This window comes from Salminus brasiliensis, chromosome 12 (assembly GCF_030463535.1).
Source record: "Salminus brasiliensis chromosome 12, fSalBra1.hap2, whole genome shotgun sequence".
Lineage (NCBI taxonomy): Eukaryota > Metazoa > Chordata > Actinopteri > Characiformes > Bryconidae > Salminus > Salminus brasiliensis.
In genome coordinates, this window is record NC_132889.1 from 36577645 (window position 1) to 36599864 (window position 22220).

At 42.4% G+C, this 22220-nt stretch overlaps 1 protein-coding gene across 1 annotated transcript in view; it reads left to right on the forward strand.

Moving 5' to 3' along the window:
* The first annotated feature begins 461 nt into the window (after positions 1-461).
* ppp1caa (protein phosphatase 1, catalytic subunit, alpha isozyme a) overlaps positions 462-22220 on the forward strand; it is a 36470-nt gene continuing 14711 nt past the window's right edge. The window contains exon 1 of the mRNA XM_072692912.1: positions 462-914. Within this exon, the coding sequence (XP_072549013.1) occupies positions 860-914 (55 nt within the window). The 5' untranslated portion in view covers positions 462-859. The remainder of the gene's footprint in view (positions 915-22220) is intronic.

Here is a 22220-nt window from a genome sequence, read left to right on the forward strand (position 1 = left end):
AATGAGGGAGGGTGTGAGAGAGGAAGTGAGAGAGTGAGGTAGTAAATGAGTGAGTGAGTGAGTGACAGAGGGATTGACAGTATGGAGTGAGGCAGTGAGAGAGAGAGAGTGAGGTAGTGAACGGGTGAGGGGGGGTGAGAGGGTGCATTAATAAGAACAGTACATTATATCTAATTATTATTAAACCCTCAGACGTGTGAAAGTTAAGTGAACGTCTACGTTCAGACCCCCCCGCTCCCTCCCCCCGCCCCCCGCTCTCTACTGTACTCCGTTCGTGACATCACACTCTCGCAACCTCGTTGGCGTGATCGACGTGACAACCGACCAATACGCGCCTACAACTCTGCCTTCAAACCGGGGCGTCTGTCCAATCACCGCCGCCCAAAGCACAACGTCCCCGCCCTCGCCCCTCGCCCCCCTCCCTCCTCTTTTTTTTTTTTTTAAAGTTCCGTAGTGAAGGAAAGCGAGCGCGCGCGGAGGGAAGAGGGAGAGAAAAGTGTCCAGATCGGTCCAGGTTCGGGTTCGGGCTCGGAGTCGAGGAGAACGGCGTGGAGAAAGTCCCGCGGGTGTATTTTTGTATTGTAAAGCTGAGCCGTTTTGGTTGGGTTCTTAATACGGGTATAGCTTCTGTAGCTCGCGTGCTAAGCCTTAGCATCAGCAGGCTAACGGACAACCAAACGACAAAGGAAACACAGCCAGCAGCGAAGCTCAGCGTTTAATAACCGCGTATTTCCTTTTTTAACAACTTACCCGCTCGGGTTGGGGCCTTATTTTTTTATTTAGCTCACTGACGGTTGTCTGAGGCGAGTGAAAGCCTGACCTGCTTGAACAGACGACAGAAATATTTTAAAAACGTAAAATGGCGGAGCCGGACAAATTAAACATCGACTCCATAATACAGCGCCTGCTGGAAGGTGAGGACTCCTGCTCTGCTCGTTAGCTTCGCGGCTCGTCAATGAAGTAGCAAATGTTTCAGCGTTTTTATGGGGATGTGTTGTGTTTTCTGTTCTAACAGGGCGTTTAAAGTCACTTAACTGATAAAAAAACAGCAGGTTGTGTGGCCGGGTTGGCGGGCGCTAGCTAGGCTGGCTAACCGGCGCTGGTGACGAGAGCGTAGCTCGCTGGCTAATGCTAATGCTAACGCTAACGCTAATGCTAATGCTAACGCTAGCTACACTGAGCGGCTTCAGCCTCGCGCTTGTTAACGTTATTAACCGTAAATAAATAAATATAAATAAATAACAAATAAATGTAATAGGAACAAAATTAGTACCTAGAAACAACTGACCTTTTTATTTGCCTTAGACTTTAACCACTTTAATTTATCTAGCATAGAAATTCCTCGAGAAACAGTTGTTTATATTTATATAGCTGTAGTGTTTATTATTATTATTATTATTATTATTCGTATGTGATGTGTGTGTGTATATATATCACGCTGATATATATAATCTCATTCTCGAGTGTGTGTGTGTATATATAGATAGATAGATATATATATATATATATACACACACATATAGATATATCTGTATATATGTATATACACACACATATAGATAGATAGATAGACATATACACACATATAGATAGACATATACACACATATAGATAGACATATACACACATATAGATAGACATATACACACATATAGATAGATAAATAGATAGATATATATACACACATATAGATAGATAAATAGATAGATATATACACACACATATAGATAGATAGATAGATAGATATATACACACACATATAGATAGATAGATAGATATATACACACACATATAGATAGATATATACACACACATATAGATATATCTATATATATGTATATACACACACATATAGATAGATAGATAGATATATACACACATATAGATAGATAGATAGATATATACACACACATATAGATAGATAGATAGATAGATATATACACACACATATAGATATATCTATATATATGTATATACACACACATATAGATAGATAGATATATACACACACATATAGATATATCTATATATATGTATATACACACACATATAGATAGATAGATAGATAGATATATACACACACATATAGATAGATAGATAGATATATACACACACATATAGATAGATAGATATATACACACACATATAGATAGATAGATAGATATATACACACACATATAGATAGATAGATAGATAGATATATACACACACATATAGATAGATAGATAGATATATACACACACATATAGATAGATAGATAGATATATACACACACATATAGATAGATAGATAGATATATACACACACATATAGATAGATAGATATATACACACACATATAGATAGATAGATAGATATATACACACACATATAGATAGATAGATATATACACACACATATAGATAGATAGATATACACACACATATAGATAGATAGATATATACACACACACATATAGATAGATAGATATATACACACACACATATCTAGATATATCTATATATACACACATATCTAGATATATCTATATATATATACACACACATATCTATATCTATCATATATATATATATATATATACACACACACACACAAATGTATATATTACACACACAACTTAGCTATGTGTGTGTGTGTATATGTGTGTGTGTGTTGGTTTGTTTTAATAATATATATATACACACAATTTATAGCTATATAAATATACACAATATAGAAATTTCTTAAGAAATAGCTGTCTGTGTGTGGTATATAATTGAATAAGTTATTTTTATATATATATATATATATATATATATATATATATATAGCATGTGGGTATGTATATAGATATATAGGTGTGTGTTTATGTATGTGTGTGTATATATTAATATTTCATTTAAGCATAGAATGCTTTTAACCTTAATTGATCAGTGTAAACATTTATTTTTCATATAATTCAGAGCATTTCTATTGGTCCATTCGTCCTGAATTATTCTCACAGTGTACAGAAGCAGCTAACCGTGAGGAAAACTAAAATGGAGATACATGGTTATCATCGGACTGCAGCGTGTGTATGTAATATATAAAGTGCTCTAAATGGTGCTTGAGTACATCCTACAGTGTCTTGATTACTTTCTCAGTAACTTGAGTTTACCGTAAACACAAGTGGTTTATATTAGTCAGAAATGTTTTATTTCTCATCAAAATATATAATAAATAATCTGTTTTATTTGCAGCCCATTATACTCTGAAAACTGTTGAGTCCAGGATAAAGTGTACATAATTAAAAATGCTCTAATGTTATGGGTTTTTGCTATGAGCCAACCTGTAAACGTTAGACATGGAGGTTAGCTTCATATCTGTGCTGTTGGGTCAGTTATCATGCCTTTTTGTGCTTTATTTCTTAATTACTACATTAAAAAGGTTATGAGCTGTTGTGTCGCTTTGATAATCGACTCTGCACTGCATGAAAAGCAATTATAAGCAGGTTTAATTTAGAGTTGGTCAGATTTGTTGATTTTTCAGTCTTTATCTCACTCAAGTGGGCAGTAAAGCTGTACCAGTGCCTCCTAATCTTGGTGTGTGAATCCCCAGTATTGTACATTCTGCTGTTTCTCTGCTCCCAGCACCAGTTGTTGACTCCACCAAGCCCTGTTAGTATGTAGATGCTGAAATACGGTGCATGCACGTTGTGAGCTGCTTGGAAGCTGCACATGACCTCCATTACTGAAAAGCTCTCTTTATTAGAGAAGACGCAGACCACAGCGGTGAGTCTCAGCAACCACGCTAGTGCTGGTACTGTGAGTACGACCGTGGTAAGATGTGGAGAACGGATCTGACGCACAACATGCCAACCAGCGTGAGGCTGTTCACAGATATGTAGGTGCACAGTGTGTCCAAAAGTCTGTAGACACGTGAATGTTGGTTTAGCGTTGCTGCAGTAACAGCTTCTACTCTTGGAAAGCCTTTGCATTAGATGTTGGAACATTTGGGGGCCTTCGGCTACAAAAGCATCAGTGAGGACGGGTATTGATGTTGGATGTTCAGCTTGGTGCTTCAACTCATCCAGAGTGTTCCACCGCTCCACAGGCCAATGCTGGAGGCCTTTATACCCCTGTAGGTGATGCTTGGTGTTGGGCACGGTGACCCTATGGTTGCTGGAGGGTCCCTTTTTATTGGGCTGTCTTTAAAGTATTATTTACTGGTGAGATTAGATTCAACTTTTGTAATTATATAAGTACAAGGCTGTGAAATGTCATTTAGCAACTAGCAATAAGTGCAGAATATACAATGAATACAGAATATAGGCAGATCTGTGGACTAATATACATTAGGTATTGTAAAATCTGTGTGTATGTGTGATATAAATGTTAGTGTATGTGTGTACAGATGGGTTTTTTTCCCTCTACCTATAGAGGTAGATAGTATAGGCTATTATAAAATATGCATTTGAATATATTATAGAGGTGTTGTGGGCATAATATACTGATTTAATAAATACTGTAGACATCATACAGATGCATTAATTTATAGGTTAAATTAGAGCTGGTTAATATGACTTGTATATTATTATTATTAATACAAATATATATTGAGATACATTTTGTTATGGTGATAATATGCTTTTCTAAGCATATGGAGGAAACTGTTAGTGCTTAAACACTGATCAGCTGCAGGTTTCATTACATACAATGTAATTGGTGGTTTAGTAATTAGTAATCTGTGATAACTGTAATATTGGTTATTGTGAAAGAAGTCTTTAAAAATCGTGCTATAGTACTTTTACCAAATCGCAGAGCCCTGGGTTAAATTACAGTGGAAGGGTTGGATACGTGTATCTTAAATGTATATTCAGAATATTCTGAATATGTAGAAACTATGATAATATTCCATTGATGTACATTGTAGTCATTAATCAGAATATAGGCGTGTGTGAGGGTTAACGGTGGACAGAGTTCAGCTCTGGGGGAAAGGCTAATTAAAAGGAGTGTCTGAATACTTTTGGACAGTGTATATACGGAGTCTGTTTTGTTTGAAAACTGTGGTAATATGTTGAACTAGAAGCTGTATAGTGTTGCCTTGCACCAATTGTTTACTTCAGTAGGCTTCGACAATGGCCACTTTACACACAGGTATCCATACTATGCTGTTCCTCCTCGCCTGCGTCACTCTGAGCTCAGATTAAGTTGCAGGATTGTTTGCTTAACTGTGTCTTGTGACAAAACAGCCCGAGAAGAAATGGCCTAACCTGATGTGCAGCGACAGCTGTGGGGAGAGTTACAGTTCTCACCTCTTTTTGTTAAATTGAGGGCTGATGGGTGTTGATGTAAATCGGTGAAGCTGTTCTGTTTGGTGTAAACGGCCACGCGGTTTCCACCAGGTGTCGAGATTAAGACTGTATTGGTAAGCTGTGGTGAATCTGGCTTGTTTTCAGGCCTCTTATTTCTGGTTTGCTGTTTGTATTGAGGGGCGATACTGTGTCAGTACTGGTGTCGTACAGCAGCAGAGCGCTGGGAGAAGCAGACTGGATACCCATTGGGGGCAGCAATGGCCTAAAGGTTAGATGGGAGGGCTGGAAGGTCGCAAGGTCGGCGGTTTGATCCTCTGGACCTGCAGGAAGTGGGGGGTAGGGGAGTGAAGGAGCCAACAGATTGTGTGTGTTTTAAGAGACTTGGCTGCGTTCATGTTACTAGGCTTCATGTTAATTTTTTTTGGAGGGGGGGGGGGGGCTTAATGTAACCCTGAGCCCCATTTTTTTCAGGGTTGTGTGAAAGTCAAATCTGATCTTTCCAAATCCGATTTGAGTCCCTTTCACGTGTGGTCCTAGATTGAATATATGTCCGATTTGTGTTTACGCGACATGAATGTGAACGGTCCGGTTGAATTCCACGTGTCCTCTTGCCTGTACACAAGTTCCTGGTGCTGCCGTTGTTGTTAGCCAGCACCGACCAACAGTGGAGGAGGGCAACAGCTGTGACGAAGGACGATGGTGTTGACAATTTGAGGAAATCAATGAGTGCGTGCCATTTCCGGGACAGATTTGTTCACGTTAGACAGAGACAGGTCACCTGGAGCCCGTTCACACCCGGTTACTTCGTGCATCTTGAGGATTTGGATTATATCTGGGTAAGGCCCAGTAAATATACGCGTGAAACCCACCCAAAACTCATCCAAATCCTGTCACCCAAACCACTTATAAAATGCAATCGCATCCATTTCTCCAAGAATGTCCTAATACTTGTTGCAATGCAGTTATTAGCACTGTAGATTTGCATGTTCCATCCCACACAGCAGCCAGATTTCGGTCTGAATAACCGGAGACGCATTTGACTGCTCCGTGTAAATGCATGTGGCTAAAATCTGACCAGGATACAATCCAGATACATTCACGTGAAGTGACCAGGTGTAAATGGGGGGTCTTGCATCTATGTATATGAACAGTCAAGATGGCCAAATCTGATCTGAGCAAAATATCTAAATTGATTAATGATTTTATTATATATATCTGATTACAAGTATTTAAACCAATGTAAATAATTAGTTACTGGGAAAAGTAATTGTTACTCTAACCTGTCATTTTTCCACAGCCCCCTTGTTTTTTAACCAAGTTATTTGTAAAGCAAATTAAACTTAACATTGTTGCACAGCAGCTTTTAGAAATCCAGGAATAAGACAAAAGGAATTGAATAAATTGCAACCCGAAGACCACAGTGGCAAGAACAACTCCCTCAAAACTAGCGGAAGAAACCTTGGGAGGAACCAAGACTCCCAAAGCAGGACACATTGCATTCTTGTCGGGTCAGAACCTCATATGTTACAAATAAATAGTGGTAAAAATCGCAGCGCAAGTCTATTGATGTGCTCAGATGTGCTGATCTAGTCACTGATATGCTCAGCAGCAACAGTAGTAGTAGTAGTAATACTAAATCAGTCCCATGATATGTCCAAGTGTTAGTACATCAGCATCACACACAGATTAAAGGTGTGGAGTGTAGCAGATGCTGGGAGTAGAGGGTAGGCTTCCAGTCTTCCATCATCATCAGGTTCCCAGGTGGTTGCTAGGGTGTAGCTAGGTGGTTGCAGTTCTGATGCTGTGTGGTTGCGTTAGTATCCCGTTTAGTAGGTAGGGTTTGCTTGTGTACTATAATCAAGGTGATTATAGCAGCCGGATGAGAACAGTTGCTATGACCTTCAGGAAGATGTAGCAGGTTCTGGAGTGGAGGTTTACTCCTTTTAAAAGCAGCTAGGGCTTCTTCGAGTCTCCAGACTAAGACTTTTCTGTCCTGTAGCACTTATTTATTTGTGCACAGACTGCTGCTGTTCAGTGAATGCTGAGGTCTGTCTTCTGCTGCAAAACAAGTTGCAAGAGGCTTCATATGTGGTTGACCAGAGGTAATCACATGGTATCCATGCATCTGCACGACTTCAGCTGTTTGGCTTCAGTGTGTCTCAGAGGCGTTTAGTCAGGCTGCTGGAAATGTTTATCATAAAGCTTGAATCTGAGTTAACATTGCTTTGCACTGAAGTTGTGGGGTTTTATATCTAAAGATATTTAAGAAGGCTTGATTCTTTTTTTGATTGCACGTGTCCATCAGTCAGATTTTTGTTAATTACAGTTAGTTTTTGTTAAGTTATTCACATACTGTAGATGGTATACTGATATTAAAACCCTGAGGAACAGCAGATGCTGGGCCAAGAATTTCCTCGATTACATTTACAGCATTTAGCAGACGCTCTTATCCGGAGCGACTTACAAAACTGCTTCACTGTTTACTCAAGAAAAACCTCAGCTAGTTTGAATAGACCAAAAATTCAGATTCCTCTGATCTTAGACTCTACTAAACACAAGTCAATATGGAGACCATAGTACTCTACTCTTCACCAAAGTCCTCTCAGAAGAGGAGGGTCTTCAGTCTGGGTTTGAGGACAGTGAGCGTAGGACTCTGCTGTTCGGACCCCCAGGAGAAGCTTGTTCCACCACTTCGGTGCAGGACAGAAAAAAGTCTGGACGCTCGTCTTCCGTGGATTTTAAGGACTGGCGGGTCGGGTGGAGCCGAGCCGTGTTGAAGCTCGAAGGGCTCTGGGTGCAGATCGGCTTTTGACCATCGCTTTTAAAAACTAAATGTTAAAAGTAGAGCATGCTCAAACTAGCCAAACACTTGACCGTCCCATAGGAAGAGAAGCACTGTGTGACTGTGTGTGCTGTTTAAGGATGGATCAGTTACTGTGATCATATTAATATTTTTCCTCTGTTATCCATCATATTCACCTGTACAAATACTATAAATAACTATCTGATCTCCGTCCATACGTCCATACGTCTTCCCGTTTGTACCCATCTACACAGTTACATTACATTTAAAGGTGTTTAGCAGACGTTCTTCTCCAGGGCCTCGGAGCTTAGATACTACCAAATACAGAAGTCAGTATATGAACAAGATTGGTCAATGTACACTTCGCCCAAGTACTCTTGCAAGTGGAGGGTCTTCAGTCTGCATTTGAAGACAGCAAGTGATGACCATACTCCTCTAAATCCATAGACGTCTATCCTCGGTTTTATTTATTCCTTCTATATTCATCTATACCATCTATATACCCTTACCCATTTGTAGACATCTATACCCATACATCTCTGAATCCATACTAAGGTATACTTGTTTACTTGTACCCTCTGTATTCATCTGTACCTCGAAGTCATACCTCCAACTCTTCTACCATCTATACCCTTACCCAGCTATACTTCCCTATACTGATACCCTTCCGTTTCCATACCCGTCCATAACAATATGCAATATATGCCTTTTTTCTTTTGGTGTGTATATATTTATTGTTTTTTAATATAAAAAACTGAATAAGGATCACGAAATTCCCCCAGTCAGGAGGGCTGACACCTTGTTCCCCTTTTCGCTGCTCCAGGTTAGTGTGGGTGTATATCTAGACCTCAGTGTTGTGATGTGAACGTGTGCAGCTGAAGCAGGCGTTTTGTTTGGAAACTGAAGTACAGGGTGGGTCTGGATCATTTATTCTTGCGTAAACGTTATTGGACGTCATTAAGTGTTACACGCCTCCGTCATTTATAAAAGCTTGCTTCTGTGTCTTTTGGGTGGCCCGAGGCAGAGCGGCGATGACTCCTCCTGTGTGTTTGTTCTCCCGGCTTTCTGTAGCCTTTAGCTGCTGATTCTGTTTCGCTGCTTTATAATGATGCCCTCTGTGAGTGGAGTAAGGTGTGTTGGAACAGGCGGAACACAAAAAGGTGTGATGAATGCCTGTCAGTTCTGTTGTGGCTGTTGTTGCTTGGCAGTGTGTGAAGTTCTGAGTCACTGCGCTGATCTGGTGCGTCTACATGCGGTCGTTTGGCAGCCATTCCTCCAGCCAGAGCGGCTTAGAAAAACGCCGTAATCGGACAAACTGATTTGGGAGAACGGTGCATATGTAGATTACAGGGTGGTGTTTCAGTAGTTTATGGATTAATTGGATATTTAATTGCAGAATCGAGAGTTTTAAGGACCATAAATAATGAGTGCATTTTTGAAGGAAAGTTGAGCAGTCACTGGGTCTCGCATCCTGGCAGTTATTAGGCTGTTGCTTCATGTTCACTAGGGTGAAACGCTGTTCACTAGGTGGTTTCTGCGGTATAATTATGGAATAGTTGCCAGGTGGTTGCTGTGGTTTTGCTAGGTTGCGGCTTTGATATTGCCAAATGGTTACTAGGTCATTGCAAGGCAGTTGCTGTGCCATCCTAGAGGGTTGCAAGCGTGTTGCTAGGTGGGTACGTGGCACTTGCTCTGGTTTTCCAGGGAGTTACTAGGTGGTTACTGGAGTTTTGCTAGGTGGTGGCTATGACGTTGCTATGTAGTTGCAGGGCAGTTGCTGTGCCATCCTAGGGGGTTGCAAGCGTGTTGCTAGGTGGGTACGAGGCCGTTGCTCTGGTTTTCCAGGGAGTTACTAGGTGGTTGCTGGGGTTTTTGCAAGGTTGCGGCTTTGATGTTGCCAAATGGTTGCTAGGTCATTGCAAGGCAGTTGCTGTGCCATCCTAGGGGGTTGCAAGTGTGTTGCTAGATGGGTATGAGGCGGTTGCTCTGGTATCCTGGAGGTTGATGTAGTTTTTCTAGGTTGTTGCTATGGTGCTTCTAGGTGATGGCTGTGCTAGGTGCTAGGTTGTTGCAAGGCAGTTGGCTGTGCTATCCCAGATGGTTACTAGGCAGTTACTAAGGTATCCCAGGTAGTTGCTATGGTGTCTCAGGTGCAGGCTGCAGGTGTTACCACGTGGTGTCTGTGATGCTCTGTATAGACTAAGAAATAAACAGCGTAATGAGTGACAGTGGCTCTAATTTCTAAGCTGTAATGCACAGCTACAATAAATCTGCAACAAATACAGGCCTTGGTTTTACCTTGGTAATACTTTATTAATCAATGAACTGGAACCCTAAACACTTTATTAAATATATCTGTGTATAAAACCATGGGGAAACTGCATAGAAATGAGTGCCAGTTTGACTCCTCCTTACTGTATGAGAGAAGGTAAATTATGCATCACCATTTAGAGTCTATTCACTGCTGATTTATTGAGAAGGCAGGTTTTAATCACACTCTCGTGGGCTTGGTTTGAGTAATAGGTCGATTGCGTTGCTGTAAAGAATTATAGATCAGGATCCACAGTAGTGTGCATCCATGAGCTCCTGCTCGGAGTGCAGCTTCAGCTGATTGCTGCTGAGCTGTTGTGTTTGCAGAGTTATGACTTTATCACATCATTTTATGACTCTGCCACTCTGTTTTAACTGTGTGTGTGTGCACGCTAATTGAGGAGGAGGGAGAAAGCAAGCAAGCAGGTAATTAAACCTGTTGGGTGTTGCGTAACAGGACGTCTGCTCCACAGCGACCGTCTCCTCTCTGCAGCTTCCGCTCTTAGTGGAGCGAGCAGAAAGGTCGCGGCAGCTGAGGCCTGCCGTTGAGAGCTGCTCTCAGGTCAGCGGTACAGAAGCCGCTGATAGGCTGTGGAGTAGAGCTGAACAATGCAGGGAAGATTAGAGGTGTAGCTGTACGCACTTCCTCGGGTTTCGCTTGACGTTTTGCTGATGTCACGTTACTGCAGAGCTCTAATTAAAGCAGCACAGATTGGAAATGGAAGTAGAAATTAGGCTCAGGGTGAACTTTTGCCATGCCTGCTGTGACACCCTGTAACCCCGTATACACACAACCTATATACACCTCTATACTCATAACCATATATACCCAAGCTACCCATGTATGCCCCTAGCCATTTATAGCCATCTGTTCTCATCCTTAACCACTACTATACCATCATGTACTATACTTATCTGTATGGGTACAGATAGTAAGAACATAGACCAGTAGGGGTATAGACGGGTATAGGTACAGAATAATCATATATACCCTTTACTCATTTCTCTCTCGTATGAATGTGTGTGTGTATGTATGTATGTATGTATGTGTGTGTGTGTGTGTGTGTGTGTGTGTGTATATATATATATATATATATATATATATATATATAATAAATAAATAAATAAATAAATATAAATATAAAAAACCATCTATCCCATACTCATTTATACCGATACTCTTGCCCATCTATCTAGTCCCGAAACACATCTATCCCCATTTCTGCCCATTTATTATTACCATTACTTCACCAATCTATATCCCTTTATACACACACCCACACACACCAGAAATTGCAAGGTGTGTGTTTTCCAGCTTGTTTCCGGGTGAAACTACAGCTTGTGAAATGTGGTTCTGCATTAAGTTCATTGAACTGGATTGGTTAGAGGAATGCATTAAATTCCTCTTAAGGAAAGCTGCCTTAAATTAGTGTAGTCTTTTAAATTAGTATTAGTAAATTAACATAGTCAGCATTCCGTGTTATTATGGGGTGTATCGCAAAAAGCAATATTGTAATAGTTAATAAACCGTCTATAAATGCGGTGTTTCTGTGGAAGGTTGACCACACCGTAGACTTTTCTGCCGCAGTTGGGAGATTCTCGCCGTTGGTGTCGACGGACTGCGGCGATTTGAAGGGAGCTGGTGGAAGCGAGTGGTATGAGCTCGTCTGAGTCAGATTCTGGCATCAGCTCAGCGCACTGCTTAAGCCCATGTGGTGGATGAATGTCAAAAGGTTTTAGCGAGCGGCGCTTTTATCTCGTCAGTGTTTTGATTGAAAGCTTTTAGTAGCGTTCATTATTCTTACAGGCCCTTTTGTTGCTCTTTCCAAACCTAAAATACTAAACTGGCACAAACGCCAGACTGGTTACATTGTCTCGGGTTCTGTTTTGATGTTCAGTTTTTTTTTTTATTATTAAAGATTTTGTAACCGCGATGGCTGTGAATTTGCATTCATGGCAGCGACGGGTGAGATCAGTGTTGGTGGGACACCCTGAGAATGTTTAAATAGCACTGATGGATATTATTGACGCAGATATCATGTAGCTGTAAATGCATGCACGAACTGATTTGCTGTTTATTGCTCAGATTATAGCAATATAATTAAATCTGTTTGATGACTGTTGACGACTTTACACTGTTTAAAAAATAAACATGCATTGCACGCAGATGGTTATAAATATTTATTATTTTATATTTGAGTTATAAAATAACATTTGATGCTTTAAGGGACCGGTTTTGTGCTGCAGTATGTCTTTCAGTCCGTTAACAACATCTGGATGTAGCACACACACGAGAGATAGGAAGCCGGGCCGTCGTGCCGGACGTTGTTATGACTTCTGCTGACAGCACTGTTGTCTTTACTCTGTGTTTATCTGCAGTCCGTGGGAAGGTTGTCTGCTAAGCAGGACACAAAATGGACAGGACTGATAACAGCAGTGTTTATTTCTCGTTATGTAATTCTGCTGACCGGTTTTCCGTCAGTGAGCTGGGTTTGTCCGCTCGCTCTCAGTTTACAGAAACACGATGGACTACATGCTTAATTTAGCTTCGCTGTAAAACCGCAGTGCTTTCTTGGTAGTTTACATGATGAACTGTGTTTTTACTGTCAGATAAAAATCTGATCTGTTATTTAATGTGGGTTTGATTGTTCTTTATAATGTCAGGTTCAAGATGAATGGACCAATAGCAATAAATAAAATATTAATATAAGCTTTGAAGCGAAAGGATCTGTTCTATGTATCGGCCTAATTATCCGATACCCGATCCAGCTAATTTTGTTGATATCAGGGCCGATACCCGATCCTAATATCGGATCGGTACATCCCTAGTAGAAATAAGGATGCAGTGTTGTTAGTGAAGGTGACGTTACTAGAAGAAATGCTAACCATGCAGGAAATCAGGCTAAAAAGGCTTCCTGCCCCCTGCTCTTTACCCTGTGAGCTCGAGGCTGCTGATCCACTTGAAGAGTAGAAAAAAAATGCAGTGTTTCCAATGCTGACCCGACCGGTCAGTGTTTGTGCACAAACAGCCGCCTTCTTGAGCCGACTCGGCTTCACTGTTTAGTCTGTGCTGTTTCTGGGTGACTGAGTGTTCAACAGTGTTGACTTGAGCATCTCCACTCTGCTTATTAGAGTGTGTGTGTGTGTGTGTGTGTGTGTGTGTGTGTGTGTGTGTGTGTGTGTGTGTGTGTGTGTGTGTGTGTGTGTGCGCGCACGAATGTGCGTCATTCTCCTGTTTGTAGTGCTCCAAACAATGAATTCAAGTGACTCATGTTGCATTTCCTGTATTTAGTCTGAATATGTGTGGGAGAGATTCATGCAAATGAGCTCTTCAGTCTCCAGCCGTTCCTTCTGACATCTCTCTCTCTCTCCATGCTGGACGGTGATCCGGCCATCACTCGGAGCAGCACGTACCGCATGCAGTCCATGATGGTGGTTTATGGCTACTCCTCTAACTAATGACGTATCCAGTGAGCTTCAAACTGCACGTGGCGTTTTATGGCGTCCTACCCAGAACGGCTCTGCCGCGTAGTCACCTTACAGCGGCCGCTGACTGTAGTGTTAGGCTGGCTTCACACGTGCTGTTCGTTTTGGCACCCGTGCTAACAGATTAGAACCCGCACACGGCCGCCAGCCGCGCAGCAGCGGTACAGTCAAATAAGCCGTGGCTATGAAACACGGTGAAAATGTCATGCATAAAAGCATGGACAGCAGTTCTGCAGTTCGGCACCGTGAGCAAACCAGATACTGCTCAATCGTGGTGTTCTAGACACGTTTCTGGTAAATCGGCCAGCTTCAAGTATTTATCCAATCACCGGTCAGAAAACCTCTGATTAGATTGATAGATTGGGCTCCTCACCCTGCTGGGAAAAGCCCTCCGTAGAACTTGCTTACAAACAGTGGCGTTTCTGAACCGCGGCCCACTCTACCATGCAGGCGCCGTAAGTGTGAAACTGGCCTTGGAAGTCTTGTCCGAGGGGCGAGGTGCGCTTGGAGTTTGGCAGTGCTACCCAGTACACTGTATCCATGCCAGACTGTCACTGGCAGTCCTTGGGTCTGGGAGTTATGCATCATCCGTACCGAGATCGGTGTTGCACATGTCCATGATAACCTTTTGCTCCATTGAATCGCCTGTTTGCAGCTTTTTAACATGTGTTCTTCGGGCCCCGGCACTGAACTGCGATGTACTTTTGCTGGGAGCTTCAGTCATGCAAAAAAATCTAATACTTGTAGTAAATCAAAAACTATTGGATGGAGCGCCATCTATCATTCCAGAAAACACAGCTTCGCTGCTCCACAGCTCAATGCTGGGGTGCTTTATACCCCTCTAGCCCGCACCTTAGGCATTAGGTGCTAATACTTCTCTACAGGGACTCTACAAGCTGTGTATGTGTGCATTTGCACATCTATGTGAGCAATGGGTGCAACTGAAAATGTCTGAATGTGTTAATTAGAAGGGGTGTCCAGTAGACTGTTTTAGCATGTTATTGTGGTACAGTATGCATTTTAGAATTGTGGATATCGGCAGTGCTTAAATTATCTGCGTGTTGCATTGCTAAGTGTAATCAGTCTTATTCAACTAATTTGTGCAGAATATTGTGAGCAAAAATCACGGTACTTTTTTTAATTAAGCTGTTCATGCATTTTTGGCTACATAATGTACATCGTTAAAATGTCTTTAGATATCCTGATATACATTTTTTTTCCCATATCGTCCAGCTCTAGTGTCCACAAACATTTGGACATGGAATAGCATAGTTTGCAATAAAAAGAGAAAAAGCCATGGTTGCAAGACCTGGTTTCCATAGCAACCTGTGTTCTGAGTCTGGAGGTGGTGAGCTGCTCTTCATCTTCAACGCCACCATATTCTCCTAAAGTCGTGGTCGACGCTTGTCCTTTAGTGTAGCTTTACGGGTGTAAATATAACGAGTCGAGACTGTGATGTAACAGTTTTGGGGTTTCGGAATTGGCCCGTTTTGACGGACGTTCTTTTGAAAGACGACACGGCCCTCGTGGTTTTAATCACTTCCATGTACTGAATTCTCCTTGTTCTGCTGCCAAGACAGCTGTTTGACAGTCCAGGACCCATTTAAGATTAATTTAGCTTTAATGCAAACCTCTAATCTATCCTTTGGGTGCTGCATTAGGGAAATGGTGACCATGCCTCCCCGCAGTTCTAGCCCTAAAATGCTTTCCTAAACCAGTAAACCACTGGTTTCTTTGTACCAGTGTAATTTAAAAAAAACTAGGGATCCACAGTGAGATCAGCTGATATCCTGATCTTTGCTGATGTGTTTATTGACCTCTGACAGGCTGGATTATTAATCTCTAATATATTATATTCTCTGAATAGGAAATATTAGACGTCCGCATCCTTCATACCTACTAAACCCTGTATCCCTCACCTGAATGTTCCATCAAACCTTTTAAATGTCATGTTTGGTTGGCAGTGTTTTAACGCAACCCTCTTAAGCTGCCATCCAGACCGTTCTGCATTTGCTTACCATCATTGGATTTGCTTTAACACCTCTCTGTGGGGGCGGGAGGGTGCACATGGACGTCCGTGTGATGGCTGATTTCATACGAAACCAATTAAGAGTTGGGTCACGACTTGCGACACTCATTTAAGTGGGATTAGGCTACGTGTCAAGGCTTCACCGTGTAGAGTCTGCGATATCTGCCTGGTTCAGGTGGGGAGCGCTCACCGGTTCGCTAGTGTTGGAAATGAACAGACATGGAGCTTTAATAAAAGTTCCTGATCTGAGCTGTAAGTGTTGTGTTGATGTTTATCTCCTCAGTAAAACACTAATATCACTCCTACAGAAAGTGGTAGTGGTGGTTCTCCATCACTGTGTGGAGAACCATCATTAGAACATCTCCAAAGTTCTCCTCTCTCATGGAGTCTAGTGTTATTTAGAGTTCTCCTCAGATCAACACCTGGTTTGGTGGTAAATCAGGGCTTAATGATGGTAAATGAGGTGAGCTGCTGCTGATGGAGTTGAACAGATCCTCCACGCTGTGCTGGCTGGACTGGGGGGCGTCCAGGAGAAACCCTGGAGGAACCGAGCTCTGTTCTTCAGACTAGCTCACCGACAAGATCTCACTTCTTTCTTTCTTTTCTATTTACTGGATTTACGTTCACCTGGAGCTTCTGCAGAGAGAGGATTGCAGCTGAAGGGTGCTTAAGCTTCTATGCTGCACAGGTATTCTCCAAATGGTGCAACGGTCAATGGAAATGGAGGGTAAATCCCCCTCAGCACAGTACGTGTTGTATCTCTGTACCTTGCTCAGTACATAACCTTCCACCCTGCCCTGCTGATCTTCCTAGCCGGCATGTTTGTTTACTAACTGGCCTCAGATCATCTCGCTGTGTGCACATCACCTCCTCCCCCTCCTGCGTTTGGTCTAAGCTCAGGGTTGCTTATTGGCCCCGTGGCTAATTTTAGAGTAAGCGCTGTCAGGGCTTTAGCCGTCCTTAATCTGGGTTTAAAGTGACGAGGCGCACCACCCTATTTATACTCACTTTTCACTGGCTGAGCCCAAGGGCTTCCGGTCATCGGCGAGGCCCTGAACTCGCTCGTTCACCGAGGCTTTACCAGAATCTGCAGTCCACGAGCTCCGCCCCCTGTTCTCTGACCCTCCCTGGACTGTGTTTCTGCCCCACATTCACTTCTCTCTGTTCTGTTTGTGTGATCTCAGTAAAAAGGGAATAGAGCTCAGATATCATTGTACTGCGTTTTTTAGAAATGGCTGGAAAAAGAGAAGTAGCTGCTTCCATGCTGTGGTTGTGGGTTTTATTATTATTTGGATTATTGATGATCAATTAAGGAAGGAGAGGTTCTCTTAAAGTGCAAGGGGATTGTTTTATTGTACGTATTTTTTATTTATGTATTTATTTTCCCACTTGTGGTTGAATTTACCGTCATTAATCTAATGGGAAATTTTCACCCCCTCATGATCCAGCGTCAGTCACTTTTCCTAACTCCAGGGAAAAGCCTGCCTCAGTTCTTGTGATCTTATGTGTAAAGTTTAATAGTATTTTTCCTGGCTATTTTTTGTTTATGCTACACCTCTTCCTTTTAAAGCTCAGACTAGAGCTGGGTGATATGATGATGATGATCATATTTTATTGTACCATATTGAGGATATTGATGGTGCTTAAATACTGGTCAACTGCACGTTTCATTACAAACAGTGTAATTAGACTGGTTTAATTAAACAGAGAGCTGCAGATGTTGAATGAAAAATTACTATATTAATGCAGAATCTGTTGTGATGCATTTTTACCATGTTGTCCAGCTCTAGCTCAGACTTGAACTGGGCAACATGGTAAAAATACAGCATCACAATATTTAAAGAAATTTTAACGATACAACGATAATCACAGACTAAATAAATCAGCAGCAACAGATTCTGCACCAATATCGTGATTTTGATTGATTTTACCGTATTGTGATCAATTTTGTTACCATGGTTCACAATATGCTTTGTATGTGGCTATCTGCTTTAACTGCAGGTTTCATTGTAAAGAGTGTAATCAGTTTTATTTAATTTAATAGATTGAAGTATACTGAGAATCACAGTACTCAGAATGGGAGAGTATTTGAATAGCTTTTTTTTATTATTATTATATTAGATTTATTACGCTGTTGGTGTGTTTTGTCTACATGACAAAATATTGTGATAAATATCATATATAAAATGTCTTTAAATATCCTGATATACTTTTTTCCATATCGCCCAGCTCTAGCTCAGACCCCACCTAGGGTAACGCTGAGATACAGGTAGTGATGCTCATGTCGTCACACACCATTGTCACACAGCCAAATCATTGAAAACCACTGAAATATTCAGTGTTCAATATTGAAATATTCAATCAAAACATTGATCAAAACATTGATTATCTGGTTCCAGTAGCAAAGGTTTGGGTACGCTGCCATAGAACCCAGGTCTTCAAAGATGGGCCTTGAGTCCAGTTTCCAGTCCTGAATTCTGTTCCTGCTGGACGTTTAGGGGAACAGTAAATGTAATGGCTTGACCACGTGGTTTCATGCTTATCAAGGGTTACAAAGTCCTGGACTGGAAACTGGATTCAAGGTCCACGTCTGAAGACTTTCGTCATAGAAGAACCACTATCTTCTGTGTGAGTGTGAAGAACCTTTACATCAAATGAATTTAGGCCTTTATGGGACCAAAAGTGCTTGTTTATTTTTTTGTGTTCTTGCTCACAGAACCATCTGACGCACCTCTGTCTTATAGCCAGCAAGTGAGCAGTCAGGCGACGGGGGTGTAGAAGCGGGAGAAATGGTCCATCGTAGGAATCTGAGACTGGAACGTTGACAAGAACCAAGCTATGATGTTTTAGACGACTGGGTCTGAACATGTCCCAAACATTAGGCAGGTCTTTTGGTATGCAGTGGTCACCAAGGAAGGACAACCGGTTAATCGGGTACTCATGGAGGTCCCACCTCATAATTTACAGGACTTAAAGGATATGCTGCTCACATCTCATCTTGGTAGCAGAGACCGTGGGACCCTTTCAGAGGTCCTGTGAAGTCCAGGCTTCAGCAGGTTGGCAGATTGGTTTGGTCTACTTTCAGAAAGTGGTGCAGGCCAGGTTCTGCTGCTTGAATCGTTTACCTTCTTCAGGAACGTGGGCTTTGCAGTTGAGCGGAGTTTCAACTGCAACCGTCGACGCATCCGTTCTGCCCGTGAGGGGTTTACCTGTATGTGAAACCTGTTTACTGGCAGGTGTAGGTTGGTGGGATCGAGTCCTTGATGGTACACAAACAAGCCCTATTCCAAATTGCGCTAAGCCCTGCCTTGCGTAACAAACCTGGATCTGTGACTCACTGGAATGCATTCAGAGCAGCTCTTCCAGCCTGCAGGCATCCATGTGAGATGTATATTTAAAGCGGAGAGAGCTCAACTGTTGTGATTCACTTCGTGACGCCGTACTTCAGGCTCCCGTCTTCGCCGTTTTTGGCCGTGCTGGAGGGGCTGTTGAAGTGGACGATGAGTGAAATAGGAAGTTGGATGAGTTAACCTGTTGCTAACCCTCACCTGCACACTTGCTCACTTTCATTATGCTGATTTGAAAGGAAATGCTAGATGTCCAAATGTTTGTGGACACCCCTTTTTATTATGTTCAGCTACTTTTAAAAACACAGGGTCTAGTTCCTCAGTAGAGAAGGACAGAAGAGGAAAGGAGAAGGAGAAGAGGAGATAAATATGAACCTATTGGCACCATGCTGCCTAATGCCAGGCGTGGGCTAGAGGGGTATGAAGCCCCCCGGCATTGAGCTGCTGTGGAGCAGCACTCCTTGTTGGGAGTTGAGGATGAGGTGGTGGGGTGCCGATCATCCAACATCCTGACCTCCTGCAATGCAACCAAATTCTCACAGCAGTGCTCCTCCAAAATAGCAAGCCTTTTTCTCTGGACAGTCGAGACAGTTCCTCCAACAAAATCAGGATCAGCTCCTTTTAACCCCCCTAATTTCAGAAGGAACACTGAATGTACAGGTGTCCCAATACTTTTGTCTCATGGTGTTTGTTGGCTCTAGTTCAGCGCTCTGTTCTGAGGCCCTGTTTCCTTTCCTCTGAACGTCTCAAGCTTGTCGCCTCGGAGCGTTTCAGGAAAGCCGGTTTGAAAGGGCATGTTTGAGTAGTGCTGCAGGTCTGTGGTGTGTTCGGACGGCGCAGGGTTTCCTCAGACTTGCTGGGGCACGCCGGCCGCCAGCGCCTGCCTTCCGGTGCGGGAGTGCAGGATCAGTTGACCCATTTCATTCCCCAGCCTTGTTTGTTTGTATTGTATCTTGAATAATTGATTGCAGGAAAAGCTTGATTGCACATGATCTGCGACACTGGGGAATAGCCTGCGCGGGCTAATGCGTCCTGCACTTTCCTCGCCCCACTTCGTCCAGCTCGTCCAGAACGTAAAGGACTTAAAGGAACGGTTTCAGATGATCGTGATTGATCACTGACCTTAAGTGCAGTCAATCAGCTGAGACAGGTTTGGTGTCTGACGTGTGCAGCTTTAGCTTGAAGATGTAGATCAAAGGCTCACGTTGCTAACAAACACTGGGCTCAGGCGATCTCCAGGCCCCTCACAATAGCTTTATGTTTGATGGAGGACCTACTGTGCCAGAAATTGCGATAAAAGGAGTAGTTGTTTAAGTCAGTGTTATGCCACTGAGATAATGCAGGGTTTCCTCTAGGAAATTCTTCAGCGGCGGTGGCGGCAGCAGCTGGCCCACACAAAATGTAATATAGTGAAGGTAGACCAAGCAAAACAAGCTTTGTTATATTACACATACACACACTGTAAACTGGCTGCTCCAGCTGAAAGATACGAGCTGTACAGCGCTGGACAGTAACGTTAGCTTTTAGGTAACTTGCCCATTGCATTCCTTGTTTACCAAAAAACTGACTGCCGTTCTCTATACGTTTCAAGTCTCATGTGAGAGATTGTGGCTTTCCGTGTCTCTATATGGCTTCAATTGAATGTAGGGCTTATTAACCACACGATCAGCAAATCATCGGCTTGTACTCATCGTACATCCTCTAGTTAAATCTAATCTAATGATGCTAGTCTGTGAACACTAGACTTTCAAGTTTAAGCTTGTTCAGTCCATATTTGTAACGTTTAGGAGCTTTTTGAAGCTAATAAATGCTTAATTTTGGGCCTGTGTTTACACACAAGATGGTGTAATGGTTAGCAGCGTTAGCCTAGCATCTCCCATACAGTCCGATACCAAACGCGTCTTTGCTGATCGACTGCATCTGGGCTCAGGGATCATCGGCTATGCTTATTTGATTGTGCTGTTCCTTTTAAGCAATGCCTTTAACAAACTCTCCAAATTCTGCAGACGCTTTCAGCAGGTCCTTCAGGCTGCCGTCCGATCGGGCACCAATCCGATACTAGGATCGGATATCGACACGATATTAACAAAATTAGCTGGATCAGGTATCGGATAATTATTCTGATCGAAAGGACCAATCCATTTCATGGAACCAGATTCCGTATTCTAGACTTCATAACCCAGGATCAGAGTAGCCTACAGACATACACAGATCATAGCAAACAGCAGGGCTCCCCCTGTCTATCAGCGAGTAATCCATCTTATCTGTATAAGGAGAACCGAGAAGGGAGGAGCTGCTCGCTCCTCTTTAGTCTCACAGACTTTGAATTACAGAGTAAAAGTCCTGAGCCCAGACTACTCTGTGCCGAGGTCCAGCACTGTTATTCATGTTAGTGACCAATAAACAGAAACTGGGTTCATTAATGTCTGTGATCATTTATTATAGTTTGTATCAAGTTAGTAAAGACATATTTTCAGCCAATCCTGGAGCCTCAAGTCTCTCTCAGATGGTCAGGTCACTTTATTAATTCAACAATGGTATCGGATTGGTATTGGGTATCGGCCGTTATGCAGTGTTCATGTATCTGTATTGAAAAAGATGAAGCTGTAAATGAGGGTCTTGTTGGCTGTGTCTGGTCAGGTATCTGGTCAGTCTGGCTGCCTTTTTATTTTTGTGCCTGTCCTGTCTCTCTCCTCGGCTTCTGTTTTGAACAGCCTTTTGGCCGTCTTGAAGGAAGGGTCTCTTGCGCTACTCCACACTTGACTGAAGGGTGAATTTCTAAAGAGAAAATCTGCCTGAGCTGGTGCATGTTACATATTCCTTCCCTCCCTCCTTCAGGCAGAGCTCTTCATTAAAGTTTTACTTTGCGGAAGACCTGCTATGAGCTTTCAGAAAATGCGTTTGTTTTGCTGCAAGGCTGCGTTCACATTACAGCTTTAATGGGCTGATTTAACGTGTGTATTTATGGTTCCTC